General features: G+C 48.1%; 1 protein-coding gene across 1 annotated transcript in view; it reads left to right on the forward strand.

Annotated features, from left to right (window-relative positions):
• The first annotated feature begins 5,155 nt into the window (after positions 1-5,155).
• Positions 5,156-23,772, forward strand: part of LOC126537952 (uncharacterized) — a 163,814-nt gene continuing 145,197 nt past the window's right edge. Inside the window, exons 1-3 of the mRNA XM_055073772.2 lie at positions 5,156-5,173; positions 5,252-5,632; positions 20,491-20,700. Of these exons, the coding sequence (XP_054929747.2) occupies positions 5,156-5,173; positions 5,252-5,632; positions 20,491-20,700 (609 nt within the window). The remainder of the gene's footprint in view (positions 5,174-5,251; positions 5,633-20,490; positions 20,701-23,772) is intronic.

The following is a 23,772-nucleotide window of genomic DNA, read 5'->3' on the forward strand; positions in this document are numbered from 1 at the left end:
CCTTTCCCAGCTAAACTACAATTTGTGCACCCAGAGCTACTCGAAGGTACGCAGCTCAGAACCATGTCGTCCTGATTTTGCCCTCTTTAGACACCTGCTATTGCACTTTTTCTTACAATTGACATTCGGGTTCCTCATTTTTGGAAAGTGCAGGAAATAGCCATCTCGGTTGCATAAGTAGCTCTGTGGTGGGAACGCGTAAGTTATGAACATTCTCACACTACGGGCCACCTCCCTTTACCAAGTTTTCATCGAAATATTTCACTTGTGTTACCGTCCAAACATGTTGGTGGTCGAGATCACAAGGGCGTTGCTTTGCAAACTTGAGCTTGCCAAAGTTCTATACGTAGCGCTTACTCTACTGAGGAATTGTGAGCCACTCTGGTATCGTTTGTAGTGCCTACTTTATTTTGCATTTCCAAGAGCTGCTTTCGGCACCACTAGGTAGCAGCGTGCGGTCATGGCGAAGTTTCTTGGAATACGGCATATGCTGTGTGAAAATAACGACTTCCGGGCATAGAAAGGTGTAGCTGCTACTGGCTTGCTTCTTTAAGTAGTTATATATATTGGAGGTCTCAATCAACACACATGATTACGTAAAGCTATGATTAGTAGTGGAGGCGTTAATGGCTCCTTGAGATGAATTTCAGTTTGGAGTGCGAAAGTTTTCCCGATAACCTCTTTATTGTTATTTTTATCTCTCCATCTATAGAGCAAAAGTTCACCAGATTATCGGTTTATCGTTTATTCTTTATGTCTGTTAAACCTGCCTGCTTGCTTACCTCCACATTTCTGCCGCCACGCGAGATAAAATCCCGAGAATTACAAAAAAAGGAATAATTTTTCCGTGAAGTTCAACTCTACCAGACGTTAACACTTTCAGCTAAGGGTCCAAAACAAACAATCCGGATGAACCGGCCTCAAGACGAATACCGACGTTATTGCGCTTAGCCTTCATGTAGTGATACACCACACTGTCAACACAAAAACTCCCCATGTTCACGGTACCTATGCAGCCCACGCTCCTCTATCGCAATTTTCTTTAGACTTACTGCGCTGTCAATTAGCACCGCCACGAAATTCACCCGCCACGGGAAACTTTATAGATATAGATGTTAAGCTAACCTTGCCTGGCAGAATTAATTACACGCAACACGACAGGGTTCACTTGTGAGAAAATAACGACGGACAGATTCTTGACACTTCAGCGCTGCTAGACCGATGGCGCACAAAGGGCTGGCAAGCTGGTATGCACGGAGGCAATGCTATATAGAAGTGCCACGAAATTCTGAAGCCCAGCAAAAGATCAACCTTTTTTCTAATTGAAAACTAGCACATACTCAGTCGCCCAAATTTGTGCCAACGAGATCTTCCACGAGTCGCACATAGCCACTGTCCAAGGTTGGCCAGATGGTTGGTGTGAAACGCTGTTTCATCAGCGCACCAGCCCATTACTCCGCCCATTAAACAATAGACTGCTCAGTTAACCAAGCTGGTAGGAAAACGTTAGTGACACTGATAAATAACTACCTGAAATTATTGCTACAAGCATCCACAAAATGACAGTTACACAAATAATTGTCAACTGAGTTGAGTTTGCATGAATATTTTATCTTTCAGAATGCATTGTTTCTAGCACTTCTTGTGGTGCATGATTTTGCGAGTCATCATAAGCTCTCAGAGTCACGGTCACTCTATGTGTGCGCAAAGGCACTAGCGGTTTTCCGCCGTTAGCGCTGCGCGCAAGCTCTCCCGAAAAATCTTTGTTCTTCGCGTTTATGTTGTGAGTGCCTACAAGGTGGAAACGCACAGCCTCCCGGAGCGATGACGGCCCTCGACGGTAATGCGAATCGCTCTCTATGGATTTGTGTTCGTTGCCTTGGTCAAAATGGTTTCCCCGCCATCGAAGGAGTCTCCGTGTCTGCTTTCAGGCGTCATTGTTGCTCGCACAGGCGCTAGTGCCTAGGGCCTGTAATCCAGTTTACCTGGCTATTTGGTGACGCTGTCTCTACTGGTTCTATTTCCGGTGCACTAAGGGCTGTATTTTGCTCAAAAGGCGGCGTAATTATGCACCACTTATTTGCCGGCGAACACGATTACTGTATTTTACAGACATATCGTGTGCTTCAAACCCGAAACGCGCGTACGGGACAGTAAAAGGGTTTGGGATTGTGCACTTTTATTTGAATCATGTATGCACCCACAGGGAATGCACTGAATTGCCATCGTTGCCCTATATCTGTTCCGTGCGTTGTACGCATGCTCCCCCAGCCTTTTGTGGAGACATCTACCGGTCTGTCCTATGATGAAGCGACCACAAGAAAAGGGAGCGTTGTATATGACGTTCACACTAATGTGGGTATGACTTTTAGACTAAACAGTGCTGGAGTTTTCCTGGTTAAGATCAATTTTTAACAAATAAATTCAGCCGTGTTAGGTACAAGAACTCCATCTGATTTTATGGTACGCGGTAGTGGGGGAGTCCATAATAATTTTGACGAGTTGGAGTTTTGTAACGGCACTCGCGCGTTTGTGCGTTTCGACCCGATCGAAAGGCAGCCGCCGTGAATAAGGCTCCATACCGTGACCTAGGCATAGCAGCGCACTGCTACTGCCACTATACCGCAACGGCGGGAGGTTTTCCTGGTTTACAAGCCTGCAATGCCTCCAACGTTGTTAGAACCTGTGAAAAACACATTAACGTTCAATCTGGTGCCACCTTTGTGATCTTGTGAGATAGGTTGTCATCGAAGGAAATTACGGTTTCCGTCTGCTTTTTAGGAGATAAAACTTTTGAGCGACTCCTCCCAAGAATTGAGAGGTTGATGGGCGTCTGTGAGGTGTATTAAATGCAGTGTCATAGCAGCCGTTCGTTTATTTTGTTTCTGAAATGCGCACTGAACAATTCCTAAAGACTCGGAAGAAGCAATTTTTTATGTTCAACTGTATATCTCACTATATTCCATTCCTTAGTATCTTTACGATTTTTCGCCGAGTCATTCATAAATAAGTTATGGTTGTTATTAATGTAATACTTTCCCCGTTTTGATGATTAGATACATTGCGTGAGCCAATAAGTAATCCGGCTCCATTCCATCCTGTAAAAGCGGATGTACAGCGAGGCTCTTGCCGATGTTAGGCAAGCGCAACCGAAGTATGACGACGTTACATAAGCACCACCACCATAAGCGACGCATGTCACGCGCCCAGCGAATTGTTCCCATGTGCAGCACACATCCTCATTCTTCGAGGCCCTAGTCCAAGCGCAAGTTCATTACAAAATTCATCAATGCTTAATAGTAAACGCCGGCAGAAAATGCGCGAAGTATGACCTACACACAAGCAGCAGACATGGCAGCTTCGAAATGTTATTCGAATACACGAGAAACATAAATCTGTTACGTGGAAACTGAAAGACAAAGCCCCTTTTCAAGCTGTACTTTCTTTAGGAAAAGGTTATTTCAACTAGAGACGATGCGAATACTCAGTCACAGTGACGGCACAATTCCACCAGGACGATAACATATACAACGAACGAACCATTGTACACAACGCACGTTTCCAAAGTAGCGTCCGCGTCCTCACTCACTAACATATAACCACAGACACCCACGGAAAGGCAAAGTTAGACATAAACTAATTGTCACTGTATAAAATGATGTTCAATATATTCAGTGCACACAACGGTTACACATAATGATGAAGTGACAGAGACACTGTACATAATTGTGTCGTGATGCTATGAGATGTGAAAATACAAAAATTATCATGTACAGGAAAGCACGCACACACAGAAATCACGGGCGCCTACATTGTATGCGCATTCAATGAATACTTTTAATGGCCTGGCTACAATAACTAGGCTGGTGCAAAATTAAGCCATACGCGTCCATCAGCCACCGATAGGAAACGACATGACCACTGTCAAAAGAACCCTTCTTCCCCAAGGAAGAAAAATTCATCTGACAGAAACGACAGTAGCTCAGACTAGAGCCTCTGCAGGAGTGGAAACAGAGCGCGGCGGCGATGTCCCGCGCCAAATGCCTCGCACTGATTACGCCATAACAAAAGGTCCCCGCAGCAATTATAAGGTCGCGTGAGCAGCTACAAGATCTAATAAAGCGGTCGACACGAAGCCATGGAAAGCAGCATGAGCGACCTTCCAAGTACCCTAGCAACGACGCACTGCAGCAACGCATGCCTGTTGGATTCTTGAAGGGGATAACTGGGACACATGGAAGGTAGGACTATGCACCGCCGCTCAAGTCTGTCACACGTTTGGAGCACTTGGCGTCCTAGGCACCACATGAAGTCGTGTAGGTCGCCAAGCAGAAGGGACGCCGTTATCGCACCCCGCAACACATTATTGGAAGAGGCACTAAGGCCGACTTTGTATCAAAACGGTTTTCGAGAACTTCTACAACAGAACATACCTGCTGTGCGCGGCGATAAAGTGCCACGACCGCAGAGTAAACTGGAGGCGCTTTTAACACTGGTGACCCGTAATTTCAGTGTACGTCCAGTAGTATGTAACGAATGTTTGTACTGTAGTGAAGAGGAATACCCGGAGCCACAGCCACATCGCCAGTCACCCGGGAGGTGCGAGCTCGAGATTGCCTGAGCTGCTCTGGTTGAGACATGCTGCCTGCTGCTCTCTTGTGCTGTATTCATATTAGATTCTGGCGGAGGTGCTACGGTTTTCCCCAACCTGGAATTACGCACCCGAACTCTGCCATCCGTCTTGCCTGACGACCCCAGCCCGACATCTCCACCGGTTACTCCAGCCATATTATGTGCCGGTGCCCAACGTCAACGGGATCCTGATATCGTCAGCGGTACCGATGAGAAAGACGCCGAAGATTGGCTGGAATCGTATGAACGCGCCAGTAACACCAACAAATGGGACTATCTCCTAAAGTTCGGCAACACGATCTTCTATTTATCGGGCGTCGCCAAGCTGTGGTTCAAAAACTACGGAGCCGATCTCCGCACGTGGGCTAGCTTCAAAACCGGCATCGCAGAAGTTTTCGCCCGCCCTGGCGTGCGCAAACTTGACGCTGAACAACGCCTACGAAGCCGATCCCAGCAAACTTGTGAAACGTTCACCAGCTACATAGAGGACATCGTCGGTCTCTGCCGGCGTGTCAAACTGACGATGGCGGAGGCTGACAAGGTACGTCACATCATGAAGAGTATTTCCGGCGATGTCGTTCATATGCTCCTCTCCAAAAACCTAGGCATTGTTTCACAGGTCATTGAGCTTTGCCAGAGTTTCGACGAGCTCTGCAGACAGCGTCTTCTCACGCGGCGCCCCCCTGCGTCCGACGAAACCCTCGCGAGCATGACCGCGGCTCCTGAGATGGACTCCATGCTTGGCCAGATAAAAGAGTTCGTCCGTGCTGAGGTTGCTCGTCAGCTTTCGCTGCTGTCCTCAGCCACGCCACCACCTTCGCCTTTCGCGGCCAACCTTAGCCAGGTCATCCAGGAGCAAGTGTTCGCAGCTCTCCCTTCTGCCCGCGAGACTACGCCTCTGCCGGCTCCCGTTGCTTTTCCCGAGGTCACTGCACCTCTCAGCTATGCCGAGGCTCTCGCGCGGCCACCACCTCCGGCCTTTGTGCCATCTCCATCAGTCGTGCCACTGCGTCCACCTCCTCACTTCGTTCAGCCGCGGTACAGCAGTGGACAATGGCGCACTCCCGACAACCGGCCAATATGTTTTGCGTGCAGTGTATCTGGCCACGTTGCACGATTTTGTTGTCGCCGCGCAACGTCATACCGCCGTAGCTTCAACGCCGCACCATACGTTTGCCTATACCCCTCATCCTCCACGTCTCTGAACCGCGGCCAGATGTCTTCCTACTCGGACCACCGCCCTCTTGCTGACCGCCATTCGCCATCACCTCGACGCTGCTTGCTTTCGCCGATGCGCCGTCGTCCTTCTTCGCCGGAACGGGAAAACTCATCGTCGCAGTTCCAGAGGCAAGAACTGCGTCACCCACGAACAGACCAAGGCCTCTCCCTTCTCCGACTAACGATATTGAAGTATATGTGGACGGCGTCGCTGCACTCGCCCTCGTTGACACTGGTGCCATAGTTTCATTTATTAGTGCCAAACTTTGCCATTCGCTCAGAAAAGTCACGACGCCCCTGCCTAACTTGTCACTTCGTACTGCCAACGCAGACCGCATCACGCCTGCTGCTGCGTGAATTGCTCGCGTTGCGATCAACGGCCTCCCCTACATCGTCGAATTTTTGGTGCTGTGTTCTTGTTCCCACGATCTTATTTTGGGCTGGGACTTCCTTTCCGCTAATAAGGCCGTCATCGACTGTTCTCGTGCTGAAGTAGAATTTCAAACGCTTTGTAATGCCCTACTCCTTGACGCCCGTGAACCTGAAGATAAAGTATTTGTTGCCGAAGACGTTACAACTCCACCGCACTCATCTGCCTTTGCCACAGTGTGATGCAACATTGTTGCTGATGCCAGCGCACTTTTTACGCCATCTGCAATTTTCACTCGTCGCAAATCCTCCCCGCTGCCTTTCGCTCTTTTGGACGTTCGTGCCGGCGTCAGCAGATTGCTCGTCGCCAACCGACTATCCTTTCATCTCACTTTTCTTTGTGGCGAGTGCTTTGGCCGTGCCAAGTGTGTCGACCCTGCTGCCGTCATTGACATGCGAACTGGTCCCATCACCACTCATGAGGTCGCCGGAGCGACCTGTAACCCCACGCAGGAGCCGACTTCGCCCGATGTTTTGCATAGCTCCAACGCCGACACGTTCACTGTTTCACAACGCCCCCAGCTTCTACGCCTTCTCGACAAATTCCGTTCGTCTTTCCACTGCCAGCATCTTCCCTTTGGCCGCACGTCAACTGTTTGTCATCGCATCGACACGGGTACCAGTGCGCCACTGAGACAAAGACCATATCGCGTATCCGCGACAGAGCGCCGTGTTATCGACGACCAAGTAGACGACATGCTCAAGCGCGGCGTCATTCAGCCTTCGGACAGCCCCTGGGCATCTCCTGTTGTTCTTGTTCAGAAGAAGGATGGATCGATACGATTCTTTGTGGATTATCGTCGACTTAACAAAATAACTCGTGAAGATGTTTACCCTCTTCAGGGAATTAACGGCGCCCTTGACTGTCTCCAAGGCGCAGAGTTCTTCTGTTCTATCGACCTACGCAGCGGCTATTGGCAAGTCCCCATCGCACCCGAACACCAACCTAAAACGACCTTTGTAACACCAGATAGCCTATATAAATTTCGTACCATGCCTTTCGGGTTTTGCAACGCCCCCGAAACATTTGAGCGTATGATGGGCAATCGTTTGCGTGGTCTCAAATGGAAAACGTGCCTGTGCTACTTAGATGACGTGGTTATTTTTTCGCCCGATTATCCCACCCATCTCTGTAGGCTGGAGGAAGCGTTACAGTGCCTAGCTGCCGCCGGCCTTCAGCTCAACCTGAAGAAATGCCGCTTTGGCGCAAGTCAGCTCACCATCCTTGGGCATGTAGTATCTAAACACGCTATTCTTCCTGACGCCGCCAAGCTCCGTGCAGTTGCTGATTTTCCCAAACCTTCCTCCCTAAGAGAACTCCGCAGCTTCCTTGACCTGTGTTCTTACTTTCGCCGCTTCATTCGGAATTTTGCGTCCATCACCGCCGCCTTGAATCAGCTTCTACGGAGCGACTTGAACAATGACGCCTGGTCGTCCGCTTGTGACGATACCTCCCGAGAGTTGCATCGTCTACTGACCTCGCCGCCTATACGGCGTCATTTCGACCCGACAGCTCCGACCGAAGTACACACCGACGCCAGCGGTGCTGGACTCGGCCCTGTGCTCGCGCAGCGCAAATCTGGATTCGACGAGTACGTCATTGCATACGCAAGCCGCACCCTCACCAAAGCCGAAAAGAATTATTGCGTTACAGAGAAGGAATGTTTGGCCATAACCTGGGCCTTGGTCAATTTCGACCCTACCTCTATGACTGCCCCTTCGACGTGATTACAGACCACCATGCACTTTGTTGGCTATCCACGTTGAAGGACCCCTCAGGTCGATTAGCTCGCTGGGCTTTGCGGTTGCAAGATTTCAACGTGCGAGTTGTCTACAGGTCTGGCCGCCGCCACACCGATGCCGACACGCTTTCCCGTTAGCCCGTGTCAACCGAAAGCGATGTCTGCCTCTCTGCCGTTGACCAAATACTTTCGTTCCCATTAGGCTGCGATATGGGTTCGGAGCAACGCAAGGATGCCTGGATTAGTACTTTTACCCGCTTCCTTTCAAACCCGTCGACTGTTCCTTCACCTTCTCGAGCTTTGCGCCGTCAAGCATCTGACTTGAAAATTCGGGATCGACTTCTCTATCGCCGGAATTACGTCTCTGATGTCCACAAGTGGTTGCTGGTCATTCCTCGACATCTTCGTGGTGACATATGTTCTGCCTTCCACACTGACCCACAGTATGCACGTGCGGGTGTATGCCCACAGTATGCACACCTGGCTTCGCTCCAGGTTTTATTGGCGTGGCATGTGCAGCTTAGTGTGCAAGTACATTCGGCCGTGCCCTCAGTGCCGACGCCGCAAGGTTCCTGCTCAGCATGTCTCTGGTCCACTGCAACCAATTCCGTGTCCGGCCAGGCCCTTCGATCGCATTAGCATTAACCAGTATGGACCCCTTCCGAGCACAGCTTCCGGGAACCACTGGATAGTCGTCGCCATCGACCATTTGACACTATACGCAGAAACAGCCGCTCTGCCTGCTGCCACCGTTCACGATATAGCATCCTTCCTCCTCACAAACTTTATTCTCCGTCACGGTGCACCTCGCGAACTTTTAAGTGATAGAGGACGTGTCTTTCTCCCCGAAGTCATAAACTCGCTCCTCGCTGAATGTCGCATCGTTCATCGCACCACCACCGCCTACCATCCTCAAACTAATGGTCTCATGGAAAGATTTAACCGCACCCTTGGCGACATGCTCTCCAAATACGTAGCCTCTGATCACACTGATTGGAACCTCATTTTGCCATTCATCGCGTTCGCCTACAACATTGCACCACAGGCGACCTCGAACTTCTGCCCATTCTTCCTCTTGTATGGCCACGAACCTTCGACTACCCTCGACACCATTCTTCCTTACAGACCTGGCCCATCCGAATGCACGCCCCTCTCTGAAGCTGCCCGCCGCGCAGAGGAATGCCGTCAGCTCGCCCGTTCCTTTACAGCCGTCGACCAATGGAAACAAAAATCTAGACTTGACGATGGTCACCCGCATTGTCAATTTCTTCCGGACTCCCTTGTGTGGCTTTGGGATCCCGCCGTTCCTGCTGGACTCTCATGCAAGCTTGTCTCCAAATATCAAGGATCCTACCGTGTTGTACCGCAGACATCCCCTGTGAACTATGTTGTCGAGCCTGTCACGCCACCTACGGACCAACGCTGTCGTGGTCGTAAAACCGTCCACGTACAACGCCTGAAGTCGTATTAGGACCCCATGATTCTATGTTCATCGTGAGTCCCCAGGATGGCTCCTTTTCCTGTGGGGGGCAATCGTAGCGAAGAGGAATGCCCGGCGCCGCAGCCACATCGCCAGTCACCCGGGAGGCGCGAGCTTAAGATTGCCTGAGCTGCTCTGGTTGAGCCACGCTGCCTGCTGCTCTGTTGTGCTGCACGCTGCCTGCTGCTCTCTTGTGCTGTTTTCATATTAGAGTACCAATGAAATACCAGGCGAATTCACGCGCAGGACAGTGATCACGCTGTAACAGGCGGAGCGGAAATCGCACAGCAAGCAGCAGGCAGCGGGCTGACACGGATGAAAACACGAACCCACGGCGAGAGCGTGGTTGCCCAAGCTCCGCGCGACAGGCCAGTTCTGTACTTCCGCACCAGAAAAGGCAACCAAGAACGGACTGCAAGCACCTAGTAATCTGTAATGGTGCGTATACAACGTGACGAACTTACTACACTCGGCCGCAAAGTACTGACTGTGCTAAGTACCTTCTGTCTAATAGAGGTAAGTCTAGCCCTTGAACGTCCTGAATATTTCGCCTTACGCATTCAAGAATTGAGAGCCTCACAATATCTATTGTGCCATCACCGGTGTAATCAAGGACTAAAATATAAAAAAAAAGTATCACTCTTTTCAAGACGGAAAAGTGGACATAGCCTGTCTGTGGTGAACTTTAGTTTTCATTTTTTTTAAATTTTATTTGGAATACTGTTAGCGCTTTTCGGGCTGGTACAGGGTGGGAGGATTGACACATTTTGTCAACACATCAAGGAAGGAAATAAAGTAAATAGATCACGAGAGGTACATTTACAGCTTCCGTTCAAATGATTGTACAGTCATTGTGTCATCAAAAATTACTACATCAAGGGCATCCCAGTCTTCGATTATCTTAACAAAAGAAGAATATTTGAAAACATCAATTCTGGCATTGTAAGGCATAAAAACATAAGGGTGATTCACACGGGGAGAGACTCTGCCAGGACGTAAGAAATGCGCGACAGATCTAAGTTAAATTTATTAGTAGAGAGCTGGTACAAAAACTTCAGTCGTGCGATTTTTCTGCGTGTTGCCAGTGTCGACAAATTTGCCCTAGCGAGCAAAGTGGTTACGGGCTGTGTTTTGTGGTACGCTGAAAATTTAAACCATAGTGCAAGTCTCTGAATGCGTTCAAGTCGGTTAAACTGATATTGCTGGTGAGGATCCAATATAACACTAGCATATTCCAAAGAAGGGCGTATGTAATAGAAGGGCTATGTAATACCCCTTCGGGGGCCTTTAGGGGTATTATGAAATAAATAAAACAACGGCTGCATACGCCTTAAGTTTAGCTGCAGGCGTTGCATGCGCCAATTTTGTTTTGAAAAATCCAAGTTTTCGCTGAGCAGATCCACATATGTTCGTTACATGATCCTTCCAACTGAGGTTACTTGAGATGGTGATGCCAAGATACTTCAGTTTTGTCGTGCGGGCTGTCGTGTTGCCTACAAAGTAATTAAAACACACTGGCATTTTCTTGTTCGAGACAGTCATACACGCGGTCTTTTCAAAATTGATTTCGATATTACATTTGGAGCACCAATTGTGGATTGCTTCCAAGGATTTATTATTATTTATAGTTAACTAATGAACAAATAACGATTGTATGAAAAATATAGCGCCGTACATAAAATAATTCGTATTCACTGAAAATTCCAAGGCTACGAGATAAGCTAAATTTATTCCTGAGATAAAATGTGATGTCATCGATGGAGGCTGTTATCTTCAAAACACCGGTACCAGGCAGTAGGAGACGGCACACGTAAGGGGTCTCTGAGTACCGAGCGCAAACATAGCTCAGGGGGGAGCACACAGAGTACTAGTGACAGAAGGCACCCTCGTCGGACAGCACGAGTAACTGGAGTGGGTGCATTTTCACGACCATCAAGAACAAATGTACTTCGAATATTTAACAGGCATTCCTTATAAGTTCCACAATATTTGACGAAAAGCCGAGCGAGCTCGGTACAATATATATGCAGCTATGTTCAAGGCAACCGAATGCGTTTTCTTGATCTAGTGAAATTAGGAGACCAAATGCTGCCCTGGTCCCCGTCATAACATAATAGGAAGGCGAGATAACAAGGACGTACTCTTGGTGCCACAGAACAGAATGCATTCGGCTGTACAATAAGGCGAGTTTCTTGCAAAACGCAGAACTTCAGAGTGTGGAGACGGATTACGTCTGCATCTCCAAGCAGCAACTTACAACGACTATGCTGCGACGAGGCGTCAGAAACACTTTCGTTGCTCACGCTATTATGACCGCATCAGCGGAATCAGTTGATTGAACTGGAGGGCAATACTGAGTTTCGTGGAAGTACCCGCCTGTTCTTCTGACATGCTTGCAGGACCATCAATTGAGCAATGCAGACACCAGTGTACCTTGACCGTGTCCCTTGACTCTGAGTGAGATCTAGAAAAAGAGACACGCAAAACTCTTGACAAACAAGAACCTGAGTGCGCGTCATGTAGACCGCGGATGTCGAGACGCCAAGATTTTCCTGATGAAGATACAGTGAAGCAAACTTCAACCATAACTGGTCTGTGATGGGAAATATAAATAGGAGATAAACGTAAATTTATCACATCAGATTGCGAGACATACTAATCTTAATTGCTTGGCACATAAGCACGGTCTAATCTACTGGACTTCGCCCCACGTCGCTACGTATTGACAAATGAAGAACCACGAAAAGTCGACATGTATCTAGCGACCAAATGTGCTGGACGAGGCGACGCAAATGCCGTGCGTACCAATCAGGGCAACCTCATCCCGTGCCTTCCACATGTGCTCGGGTGTCTAAAACGCAATTAATATCCCCAACACGCCCTACGTGATGACCGTCCAGGAAATACACGTCTATGGCACGAAAAAATCATTGGGCTTAGTGGCCTGGGCAAGTCCATAGATGCACAAAATACGTAGTTAAATGAAGATGTCACACAATGAAAACCGACAAGGATGGTCACATTAGTTGCTTTTGTGGCCGTGGGCCCTATAACGTAAAACTATTCCAATATGTTTTTATTCCAATCACCTGACGTCAAATTTGCGTAACGGCAGACGCAAGCATAGGGCGGTGACCCGCAGGGTTGTCTGAATAGACCAATAAAACGCTGCCCTCGTTTATAGGGGGTCACTTTTGTTTGCTTTGAGAGAGAGAGAGAGAAAACAAGGGTAGGAAAGGCAGGGAGGTCCAGAAGAGCATCCGGTTTGCTACCCTACACTGGGGGTGGGAGAAAGGGGAATATAAAGAGGAAGAGAGGGAGAAAGTAAGCACTGAGTACGTGTGGGAGGGACACCATAGACAAGGACACTATAAACGGTCTCAAGCCCGTGCACTTCAAGTACTGCACTAGTGCACGAATCGCTTTTCGATCCAGTGACGGGTGTGGCCACGGTCCGTGTATCTTCGACTCGGTGAACGGCCTCGAGTCCAGTCGGCGTAAAGTTGCCCGCAGAGAGAGGCGTTGGACGTCGTAGCGAGGGCAGGTACACAATAGGTGCTCGATGGTCTCCTTGCACCCACAGGAGTCGCACATCGGGCTCTCGGCCATTCCCATACGGTAGGAGTATGCGATCGTGAACGCCACTCCCAGCCACAAGCGACACAACAAGGTTGTTTCCCCGCGGGAAAGGTTAGATGGTAGTTGTAGCCGTAGCGTGGGGTCCACTTTACGTAATCTGCAATTGAAGGCACTTGAAATCCAAAAATCTTGTGACTTCTTGCGAGCAAGTAGGCGAAGTTTTCTGGCAAGGTCCGACCTCGTCAAAGGCGTTGGACGCGTCTTGGTATCTTCATGAGCACACCGGGCAGCCTTGTCAGTGTTTGCTTTAAAACGAACTCACCTCTTGTGGGCCAATAGGATAAGATAAGCAGGTAAGTGTGGGCAATCCTTTAAAACGAATAACATTGCCCACACTTAGCTGCTTATCTTATTGGCCCACAAGAAGTGAGAAGCACGCTCAAGTGGAGAGGGATTTGCTGTGGCTGAGCCAGTGCACTGAAAATCGATAACCGGATGGAGCGGGTGGTGCCGGCGTCTGTAATTGGTCCGCTTTCCCTTACTCACTTTGCTGTGGCTGGTCGCAAATCGCAACGGCATGTATCGGAAGGTTAACAATGCCGCTAAAATGGATCATCACCAAACAATAGTTCGCAGAACGAGGCTGTAAACATGCCGAAAGTGCTCAAAAATGTTATTCGGCCACACGAGCACCTTTATTGTATGCAAATAAACCTATGCTCTCCAGCTGGTACGAGTAGCTTGTGCCTGAGCCATCGGCAGCAGCCATCATTTATTCCTTTCGGAGCGGGGCAGGCTGACCCTATTCAGAAGAAAACTCAGTTTTGATCGGCACATTAATGCATCTTAACGCATACACGGCACTTTGTCGTGGTGCGTTCTCGCGGTTTTGTGATGTCGCGTGACAGGCAGGTGAAGTGGGTGTTGCCTGAAAGCTTTTGACCAGTAGCCGAGCGCTAATGACGAAAAGGAGTCGAATCATAAACGACAATGTTTCTTTTGTTCTTTCCAGTCAGGCATAGCCAGTGTGTTCACGTCATATCATATGGGGAGCTCTCGCGGTCTTCGCGACGTCGCGTCATAGACAGGCGGAGTAGGGGGGGGGGTCAAAATAGTTTTTGATCAATGATGGAGGGCTGATTCCAGAGATGAAATGGAAAAGTTTGGAATAGTTTTACCGTATAGCGCCCCGTGTATGCCACAACCGTTACAGAATTCTGCACTGCACTGTGCACGGTAGTGGTCGCTGGAGCCTATATCAATGGCACACGCATTGCAAGCCACGGTAGTCAAACGTCACGCGATTACCGGATACTCAGAGGTAACTTGGGACAGAGGCTGTGGGGCGCAACTCCATCCGAATGAAGCGGGTGCCCGTGAGCACGCCACGTCGTCCGCTGATAAGACCAGCGTTGACAGAGTGAACCTTGCCGTATGGCGACAGTGCCCGAACCAGGACTTCGGAACTAATGACGGCAAGAAGAGACAGTTTACGTTGTGGAGCGCCGGACCGACGTGAACGACAGGACAAGACCCGCCACCAATGATAAGGCAGCCAGCGTCGACGACTAGAGCCATGGAAGCCATGCTCTTGACGGTGACTTTGATGTTGAAGCCTCCCACGTGCTGTACGCAGTAGACCTCAGAAAGGCGGACTATTGAGGCTGTCGTGTGAACGACGTTCTGGGGTCCATTCCCTGCAGGGACAACGTCAACGAAGAGCTGGACTTTCGAAGGAGTCCACAGCACTGTAGGTGTTATGGCGTTAGAGGTGGAGGCGCCTGACTTGAAACACGCAGGGACGTCAGCACAAACTTTTCTTTCCGTCTTCTTTCTATAGCGCTCTGAGGTCTGTCTAAGTGATCGCGGCCGCTAAGTGGTGGTACCATTAGCATAGCATACGCACTCACTCTTGTAGGCCCTCCACCTAGCACAAGTCTGTTATAGAAGTAATCGAATTTATCAAAGTACAATGCGTCGAAAAATTCACAAAGGATTACATACAAACACCCTACAGCGATGATAGCATCTCATTGTAATTCAAATATTTGAGAAAGCGTAATTTTCGTACGCGGAACCTCAAATATCAAGCCTTCAGCTACCGTTTGTTTTTGCGTGAGCACGCCACAAAAAACCCCGACCAACTAGAGGCTAACAGCTTCGTTGTAATGTTTCCGTAGAATTCATCTCACGGCTAAAGTCGACAGCATCGTGATAACAATCGAGCAATGGAGTGACTTACCATAGTCCTGAAGTCTCATTTATTTAACACGTGCAGTGGTAGTTCTGAGGCATTCGTCGATTCGGCTGCTTGTCACATACTCCAATATCGTCCAACTTTGCATTGGCATTCACTTGCCGGCGTTCTTATGAGCATGGAGGCATGACGACAACGCTGCGACACTGACTAAGTGACGACACAATAACGAAGAAGGATTGATTAGGACGGAACAAAAAGGATGTATGATGAAGATGGCATGACGACAATAATATGTCGATCATTAAATTACGGTGATTCTTCAATTACGACTACGTCATGAGGGGAATGAGGCGAGGACCAGTGTATGACGAAGATCGCATGACGGCGACAGTATGATGACAACCTGATGAAGCGGGAATGACGACAATCGCACAACCAAGACGGCAAGACAATGATGATGTATCAACGGATGCCTGATAGCGTCTGCGTAACGACGACGCAATGACGACGATGATATGACAATGGCGGCATAGTCAAAATTGAATGATGAAAGCACGATTACGATGTAATGACGAATACCGAGGCATGACGACAATGTAGTGACTGTGTCAAAGTGACGAAGAGAAGCGATCGCGTTACGACGATGGTTAACAACTCTATGACGACGACAAGAAGGAGAGCTGGATGTCTAGCTCGGTGTCACTGTGTTCGGGGTAGAAGGAGTGACGACGAGGGCATTAGTAAAGTAATATCACGAAGCTAGAATAAAGGTAATGCAGGGAGCCTGACGGCATCATGACAAGGAACACATACCTAGTGGCCTAAGCAGGTAAACAACTTTGGTAACTGGGCTGGCATAAAAGGCTAGATAGATTAACAGAAGATACGTTGAAAACAGCTGAAGTGGGCAAAAAAAGTGATTTGCGCACCAAAAAGCAATGTTTCGTGGCCTTTATGTGGTAACAACATTTTGTCGATATCTCCGCGTGGGCGTCCGTCATAAGGTTAGGAAGAGAAGAAGAGGAAGAAGGAAGGCTGTGTCCAGGTAACAAGCAAGACGTTGCTGAAGCAGAACGAAAACTGCCGATATGCTGCCACCAGAGACAGGGATGACGCTTCCAGCTCTTGAAAGCGCAGACGAGGTAGAGTGCCCGTTCATATCCTTTCTTGCTTTCGCGTATGACGGGGGCATGGGCCATGTTAGGGGCTCCTATTCAAGCACTTAGCCTGATGAGGGAATCGATTTGCGCTTATGAGCAATTGCGCAAGGATTCATTACTGATGTCTACTTTATTTTTCGATTCACCGGGGTTGCAAGTTGCGTGCTGGATAACGTGATATTCCCTTCACGCTACCTAAGAAGTTGGGTATCCCTCTAGCAATAGGAAAACATGGAAAATCAAATTGAGTAGGCCGAGATAAGTATTGACTGGATGGTCCACCACTGCTCTAGGCTCTAACGTGTTTCACTTGGGTGTTGAAGTAGGTTGATGTTGGCACGGCCCCCATTAAAGGCAACGCCGGAACGAAAGGAACAAGGCACGTCGGGACGGCAGCAGTAACAGCAGACACGGGCCAAGCTGGGTACCGAAGCGAAGAGCTGATTTATTGCAGAGACGGACGGTTTTATATATGTGCCCATTAGTGTAACACCCCTTGAAGGCAAGTGAATCTCGTGCCGAAAACACACACAACACCACTGTGATTCGTTTGACTTTTTCGCCTCATGCATTCTTGCTTTACTTGCACAATAAGACGAAAAGCAACGTCCGACCATGGAGTTAAGCAGTGTAATAAGTAGTTGTAGAAGTGCTTGCAAGAAATGACAATGTTGTTAAAACCGACAAACTTGCCGGTCATTCATCTTATTCACTATAATATCTCGTTGCGCGCCCGGCGTCATGAGGAAGTTGGCGAAACCGGTAAGTACACTCTTGCTGACAGCAGAGGATATAACATAGCGTAAGTGGAAAGAATGATCCTGTTATTATCGTCACGAACCTATTTATGATGAGTGCTGCATTGAGAGACCCTCCATTTCATCACACCACCTTGCCACAACTATAATTGAAAGCATTTCGATATGTTATTTTTTTTAATTTTCAATAGATGCCCAATTTATAGTACTGTAATTCTATCATTGCGTACGGAGTAGTTCGGTGGAAAATAGCACAAATATGCCAGAAACGAGAAAGGGGACAGGACAGCCGGCCTCCTGTGCCTTTCTAATTGTCCCGGTATTTCCGGATTCGTTTCTGCCACTGAAGTAAGCGCTAACGTACCCAACAATTCACATTGCTAATCAAATACGCTGCCCGTACCAAATGCATGAAAGACCAGTAAAACGGTCACATGGATGTAGTTTACTAAGTCAGCGCGGCGGTGCTATTCTGCGATATTTGTATTAGAGGATTTGTAATGTGCTACACATATTACATGACTTGTCGAACTTCACTTTATCGTCCTCACATCACGCGGCTCTTGGCTTCCTCGCTAATTCTTTCCCTCAACTGTTTTTCACGTACCGTCACGCCTCTCATTAGATATTCCATCGCACGTTGACCGGCGCGGAGCGCTTACGCAAGTGTGTTTGCAGTCCTCCAGTTTCTGACCCCAAAACTCAGTATTGGCAAACTGTGTTTCTTTATTTACCTATGTATAAGAAAGTCCTAGATAACACTATATATATATATATATATATATATATATATATATATATATATATATATATATATATATATATATATATATATATTCATTTTTGGGAACAACTTTAAGTGAACTGTTAGCTTTAGACACTCCTTCCACATGTGAATTCTAAGGCCATAATTGTATTGTAAGAATTGCTGCGTGTGCTTCAATTATATTTTAGAAATGGTGCACAAACCACCGTCGACGATTGTCAGTGCAAGCGAATAGCCGGATACACATAGAAATCTACTCTCTTTATTAAATAATTGATGTGTTGGTTGCGTATGTTTGTTACAATGACGACATATACGTGGCGCTTGTTATGTCATTACATAATTCTGTAAAGAACAGAGCCATTGTTCCGCATATCTACAGCGTCATGTTGTCTCCGGGGACGCAAGCACTGCCGTAGAGCGTGATTGCCATATTATTCTCTCATTGGTGCCCTTTACCGCCTCTGCAAATGGAGAGAGGGGAATGGGAAAAGAGGAAGGCTATTTATGCCAAGCGCTAAACTGCAGCATGTAAACCTTCAGAATAAATAGTATTTTCGCAAAAAAAAGAAATCGCATCTTTCGCGATAAAAATTCATAGACAGCTATACGAATTTCGAATAATAGGTTTATGGGCCGTGTAAACTTGTAAACATTTTCTTACTACCTACATAAACAAGCGTGGTGTCAGGCGCGCACAATCAAAGGTGAACGCGTCTCACTCGATGACCGCGCACAATTGCTATCAAAACGCTGGAATGAGAAAGCACGACGCAGCAGCGAGCTAAATGACCTTCGTGCTGCTTCTCACGTAAACGCGAAGTATGCGCCGAGGAGACCGTTGGCACGAAGCTATCAGCTCTCGGCGCACATGTCCCTACTGGAGATTGCTTTCAAGATAAGGCCACGCGCGTTCACGCCACCTGGGGCCGCCGCCGATGTAGGGCGCCCCTGCGTGACCCGCGACGGCAGTCGGTGCACTTCCTCCCCGCTTTCCTGTGTTGCGCGAGAGATATCGAGCCACCGTCGCCTGCTCACCCTCGCACGCATTAACTGGCGCATATAGCTTGGGGCACGCGGCGATAATTTTATCTTCCTTGGAATTGTTACGGAGCAGCATGGTGTCTGCCACGCCTACGGTTCAAATGTCCTTGGCGTGTGCATATAATATCTGTGGCAATCAAATACTACGGTTGGCGTTTTGCGAGGAACGCGCCACGCAGCTCAGTAGCGAGACAGCACGCGCCTATTGCATCGGCGCCATTGTATCGACGGTGGAAATTAAACTACCGGCCACCAGGCACGGAAACAGACGTAAGTGGCAACGAAAGCTGTTGGCTTTACAAAAGCCATGTCAGTGCTACCTTTAGGAAGAACGCGAAAACCACACGCTCATTATAGAGCTTTAGATTTCGGGACCAAAGTGCCCTGGGGACCCAAGATAAATGCGGGCAGCAAGTGCGCATGCTCAGAACCCAAGCCAGTCTTGGCGTCTTGCGTTCCCGTTGACCCTAGAGCCAAACATCAAAACTAGCATGGATCCCTAAGCCGTCTTGGGCCACCCTCTTGGCGTCACTTTGCTTAAAACAGCATACCTAATTCGTAGCTGTAATAGAATGATTGTGTTTATTAAATGTTCAGTTTACCCTTCTTGCTCAAAAACGCATTCTGTTGGTTTTCACTTGTAAGGAAAACTTTCCTCCTTTTTTTTTATGCTTTCAAGCACCATTTTCCCTACTTCGGTGTCCCAAGACATTGACCCAATGTTATATGCATTTGACCCAAATTTCAGACGCTGCTGTTCTTCTAAACTCAAAAACAGCACACCCACGCGGCTTGGGAACCCAGATATTTCAGTCTCAATTGTAATGTTCCTTATTGACAAAATATTTACGGGGGCCGTGACATAAATATGTGTCTTTTCACAGTTTTCACTATTGGCGGCCCCTACGCGGGGCTACACCTTTGGTCTATTTTTTTCCCTGAGTATGAGCATGAGATCTGTCGTAATCATCTATGCCCACCCACAGAAAGCGAATTTTATCCTTTTAGTAATAGCTTTGCTATCATTGTTATAATAGCTAACAAAGAAAAAATGCTGCCGACGCAGCCGCTGGCTTGTGCACACCACGGATCACCGGATGTACCATTGCATCAGAGGGCAGCGCGTAACTCCCGCCATCTTGAGGCGGCACGCGGCACTACGCTGCTCGCGAAAATTCGCCGATGCAGACGCACCACCCAATGCGATTGATTCTCAGTTGGAATATTTTTCTCCAAATTTTGCGCTTCCAAGTTCGGGGTGTGCCCCTTACGCGGCTGCGGCTCGAACACGAGTCTACATGATACGTTGTTTAGTAATCACGCAGTTGACGACTCTTCGGCGGGGACTGTCGAAGAAGAAGACCCATTTCAAACGAGATTACAGCGAGTGTTTGTCCTCGTGGGCTTGTTTTACGACAAAACTGCGTAAGTTGTACTCCAGGCCATAAATATTTATTCCTTCTTGAACTGCTCTTCCCATAGGCGAGCATCCACCTGCAGGAGTCAAGCATCTACTTGTTAAGGCCCGTTGCAGACAATCAGGAAGACAACGAAGAGTGGCAAAGCGAGAGCAGTCCGGATTCGATCACGCTAATGGTCTGCATGTTCGGCCTGCTGCTAGGAATTATGATCACTGCACTCCTGACCATCTATTTCCTCTCCAATGATTCGGTATCCGAAGTCACCATGAAGGTGAGAGCGGCGTCACTATCCGACTTTACACGGCAAAGAGGGAGAAAAATAAATAGAGAGACATATATATTACAAATATTAAAATCTATGTGAAACGAAGTTGTTAATGCAGCTCAACTGTTTATATCCTGGGGTTATTTTGTATATGTTCACCTGGTGGACTCGTCCATTTCGTCTGCAGCTGAAATTCTTAATGGCTGGGCTGGGACACGCGTTATAAGGAGACAGGAGCTTATACCTAGTCAGTCCTTCAGTAGCAGACGAAATGGACAGGTACAACACTTATACAATACAGCAACCGACGGATGCCGTCACCACGTGACCGTGGATTAAACTGCCCCTAGAACTGTCCCACTTTGCGAGTGCGCTGCCTCCATTGTTTGCACAAATTAACCAGGCGGAAACCAAGCAATACGACGCGCCAAACACAGGCAAAACGAGACATAGAAAGCTAAGATTCAACATAGATAATATACGCTTATACTGACGCTATTGAAGTGACTTATGCTGCTGTAACACTATGTTCCTGCAGTTCGGTGTTCCATTGCGAAATTGGGCATATGAAAACGCTGACCACGCGCACGTTTGCAGGGGTAAAGCGAGCACGGCTACATGTAGGCTGATTCATTATACGAGTCCTGTCATGCATGCGGCCTATTCAGCAAGAATATGTGTCCGGTCCCACCTGCGGCATATTTCGCAAGACTGCATCAGCAGCTGCAACGGTCAGCAATGTGCGTGATGGTTGGCAAAGAAAGCAACGCTTTCTAAAACCTCTTACAGAAACCACCAAAAGTGGTGGACAAAATGAATGAAAACGTTTTTTTGGAGAACATGAATGAGATGGACAAAGTAGGCGATGCTTCCGAAGTACACTGCTGGTGCTGAAAGCGTGGTAGGATGATTGGAGCGCAAATGATCGTCGACATGCTTTGCTAGAGGGCGCGACCGTGTGGCGGCCACAATGGCGATAGCATGATTCTGTAGGCCAGATACTGCTCCCGGACATTCGCATTAAAACTATGTAGGTACCGTGCACGGCGGTGCTCATTAGGTGAAGCTGGGGTGAGCAGACAAGACAACCAAGCAGCGCATATAGACAATAGACGGATAGCCGACTTACCTAGGAAGCCAACACGTCCCACAGCCATTAGCGCAGGCGGGGGAGGAATACGGGAACTGCTCAAGACGCGACAACGCCTTTACGCGACAGCGCGAGGGAATCCAGCAAGTGTTGTTGTTGGCGTTCAACTTGGTTGCACGAGAGCGCGTTCCTTTTAATGAGATGCCAATTATATAGACAATCCGAGCGAATTCTTGCCACCGCCGGGACGTTCCGTACATATTTACGTGCATGTGTGCTTTTTTTTTCTAGTTTATCACTAGGACCGACGGATGCCGTCGTTTCGAGTGATAAACTAATTTTATAGCGAGAACTAGCTTCTAGTTTATGGCCACGACCGTCCGCACTTATTTATGACCACTCGTGTGCAGGCCATAGACTACCAGGTTTCTCCAGTTGAGTGCCATTTGTGCGGTTTAACCGGGCTCAGATTGGCATAAACAGGCCTGGAGTGCGGCCTGATCCCGGTGACCAGAAGCGGTAACGCACTCTCTCACCAGAGCAGAATTGGCCACCCTGGTGCAGTATTTGGCCACAACCTCCTATATGAATACAACAATCAAACCCCGACCCTCAGTCCCCAGCAGCTGCGAAGCAACTGACCACGGCAGCGGTCAGACCTGTGACGCAGCAGAGGGTGCTAAGAATCTTTCGCTCCAGACACGCCGCCATTAGAATCTGAACCTGGCAACGTTTAACGTTAGAAAGATATCTAGTGAGGCGACTCTAGCAGTGTTTTTGGAGGAATTAGAGGATAGTAAATGGGATGTAATAGGGCTCAGTGAGGTTAGGAGGACAAAAGAAGCACATACAGTGCTAAAAAGCGGGCACATCCTGTGCTACCGGGGCTTAGCGGAGAGACGACCACTAGGAGTCGAATTCCTGATTAATAAGGATATAGCTGGTAACATACAGCAATTCAATAGCATTAACGAGAGAGTGGCAGGTGTTGTTCTGAAACCTAATAAGAGGTACAAATTGAAGGCCGTACAGGTCTACGCGCCAACATCCACTCAGGATGACCAGGAAGTCGAAAGCTTCTGTGAAAACGTGGAATCGGCCACAGGAAAAGTCAAAACAAAATACACTATACTGATAGGCGATTTCAATGCCAAGGTATGCAAGAAGCAAGCTGGAGACAAGTCAGTGGGGGAATATGGCATATGCTATAAGATTAGCAGGGGAGAATTACTAGTAGAGTTTGCAGAACACAATAATATACGGATAATGAATACCTTCTTCCGCAAGCGGGATAGCCGAAAGTGGACGTGGAGGAGCCCAAATGGCGAGACTAGAAATGAAATAGGCTTCATACTATAGCGGCTATCTATAGCGGCTCGACGGGCACCGTAGTCCTCCATAAAGCAAGCAACAAAATACCAATAAAGAAAGGCGTCAGCAAGGGACATACGATCTCTCCAATGCTATTCAAAGCGCGTTTACAGGAGGTATTCAGAGACATGCAGTGGGAAGAATTGGGGACAAAAGTTAATGGCGAATCCCTTAGTAACCTGACATTCGCTGATGATATAGCCTTGCTTAGTAACTCAGGGGACCAATATTAATGCATGCTCACTGACTTGGAGAGCTAAAGCAGAAGGGTGGGACTAAAAATTATTCTGCAGAAAACTAAAGTAATGTTTAACAGTCTCGGAAGAGAACAGAAGTTTACGATAGGTAGCGAGGCACTGGAAGTGGTAAGGGAATACATCTACTTTGGGCAGGTAGTAACCGCGGATCCGGATCATGAGATTGAAATAATCAGAAGAATAACAATGGGCTGGGGTGTGTTTGGGAGGTATTCTCAGATCATGAGCAGCAGGTTGCCATTATCCCTCAAGAAAAAAGTGTTTAACAGCTTTGCCATACCAGTACTCACGTACAGGGCGGAAACCTGGAGGCTTACGAAAAGGGTTCTACTTAAATTGAGGACGACGCAACGGGCTATG

This window comes from Dermacentor andersoni, chromosome 3 (assembly GCF_023375885.2).
Source record: "Dermacentor andersoni chromosome 3, qqDerAnde1_hic_scaffold, whole genome shotgun sequence".
NCBI lineage: Eukaryota > Metazoa > Arthropoda > Arachnida > Ixodida > Ixodidae > Dermacentor > Dermacentor andersoni.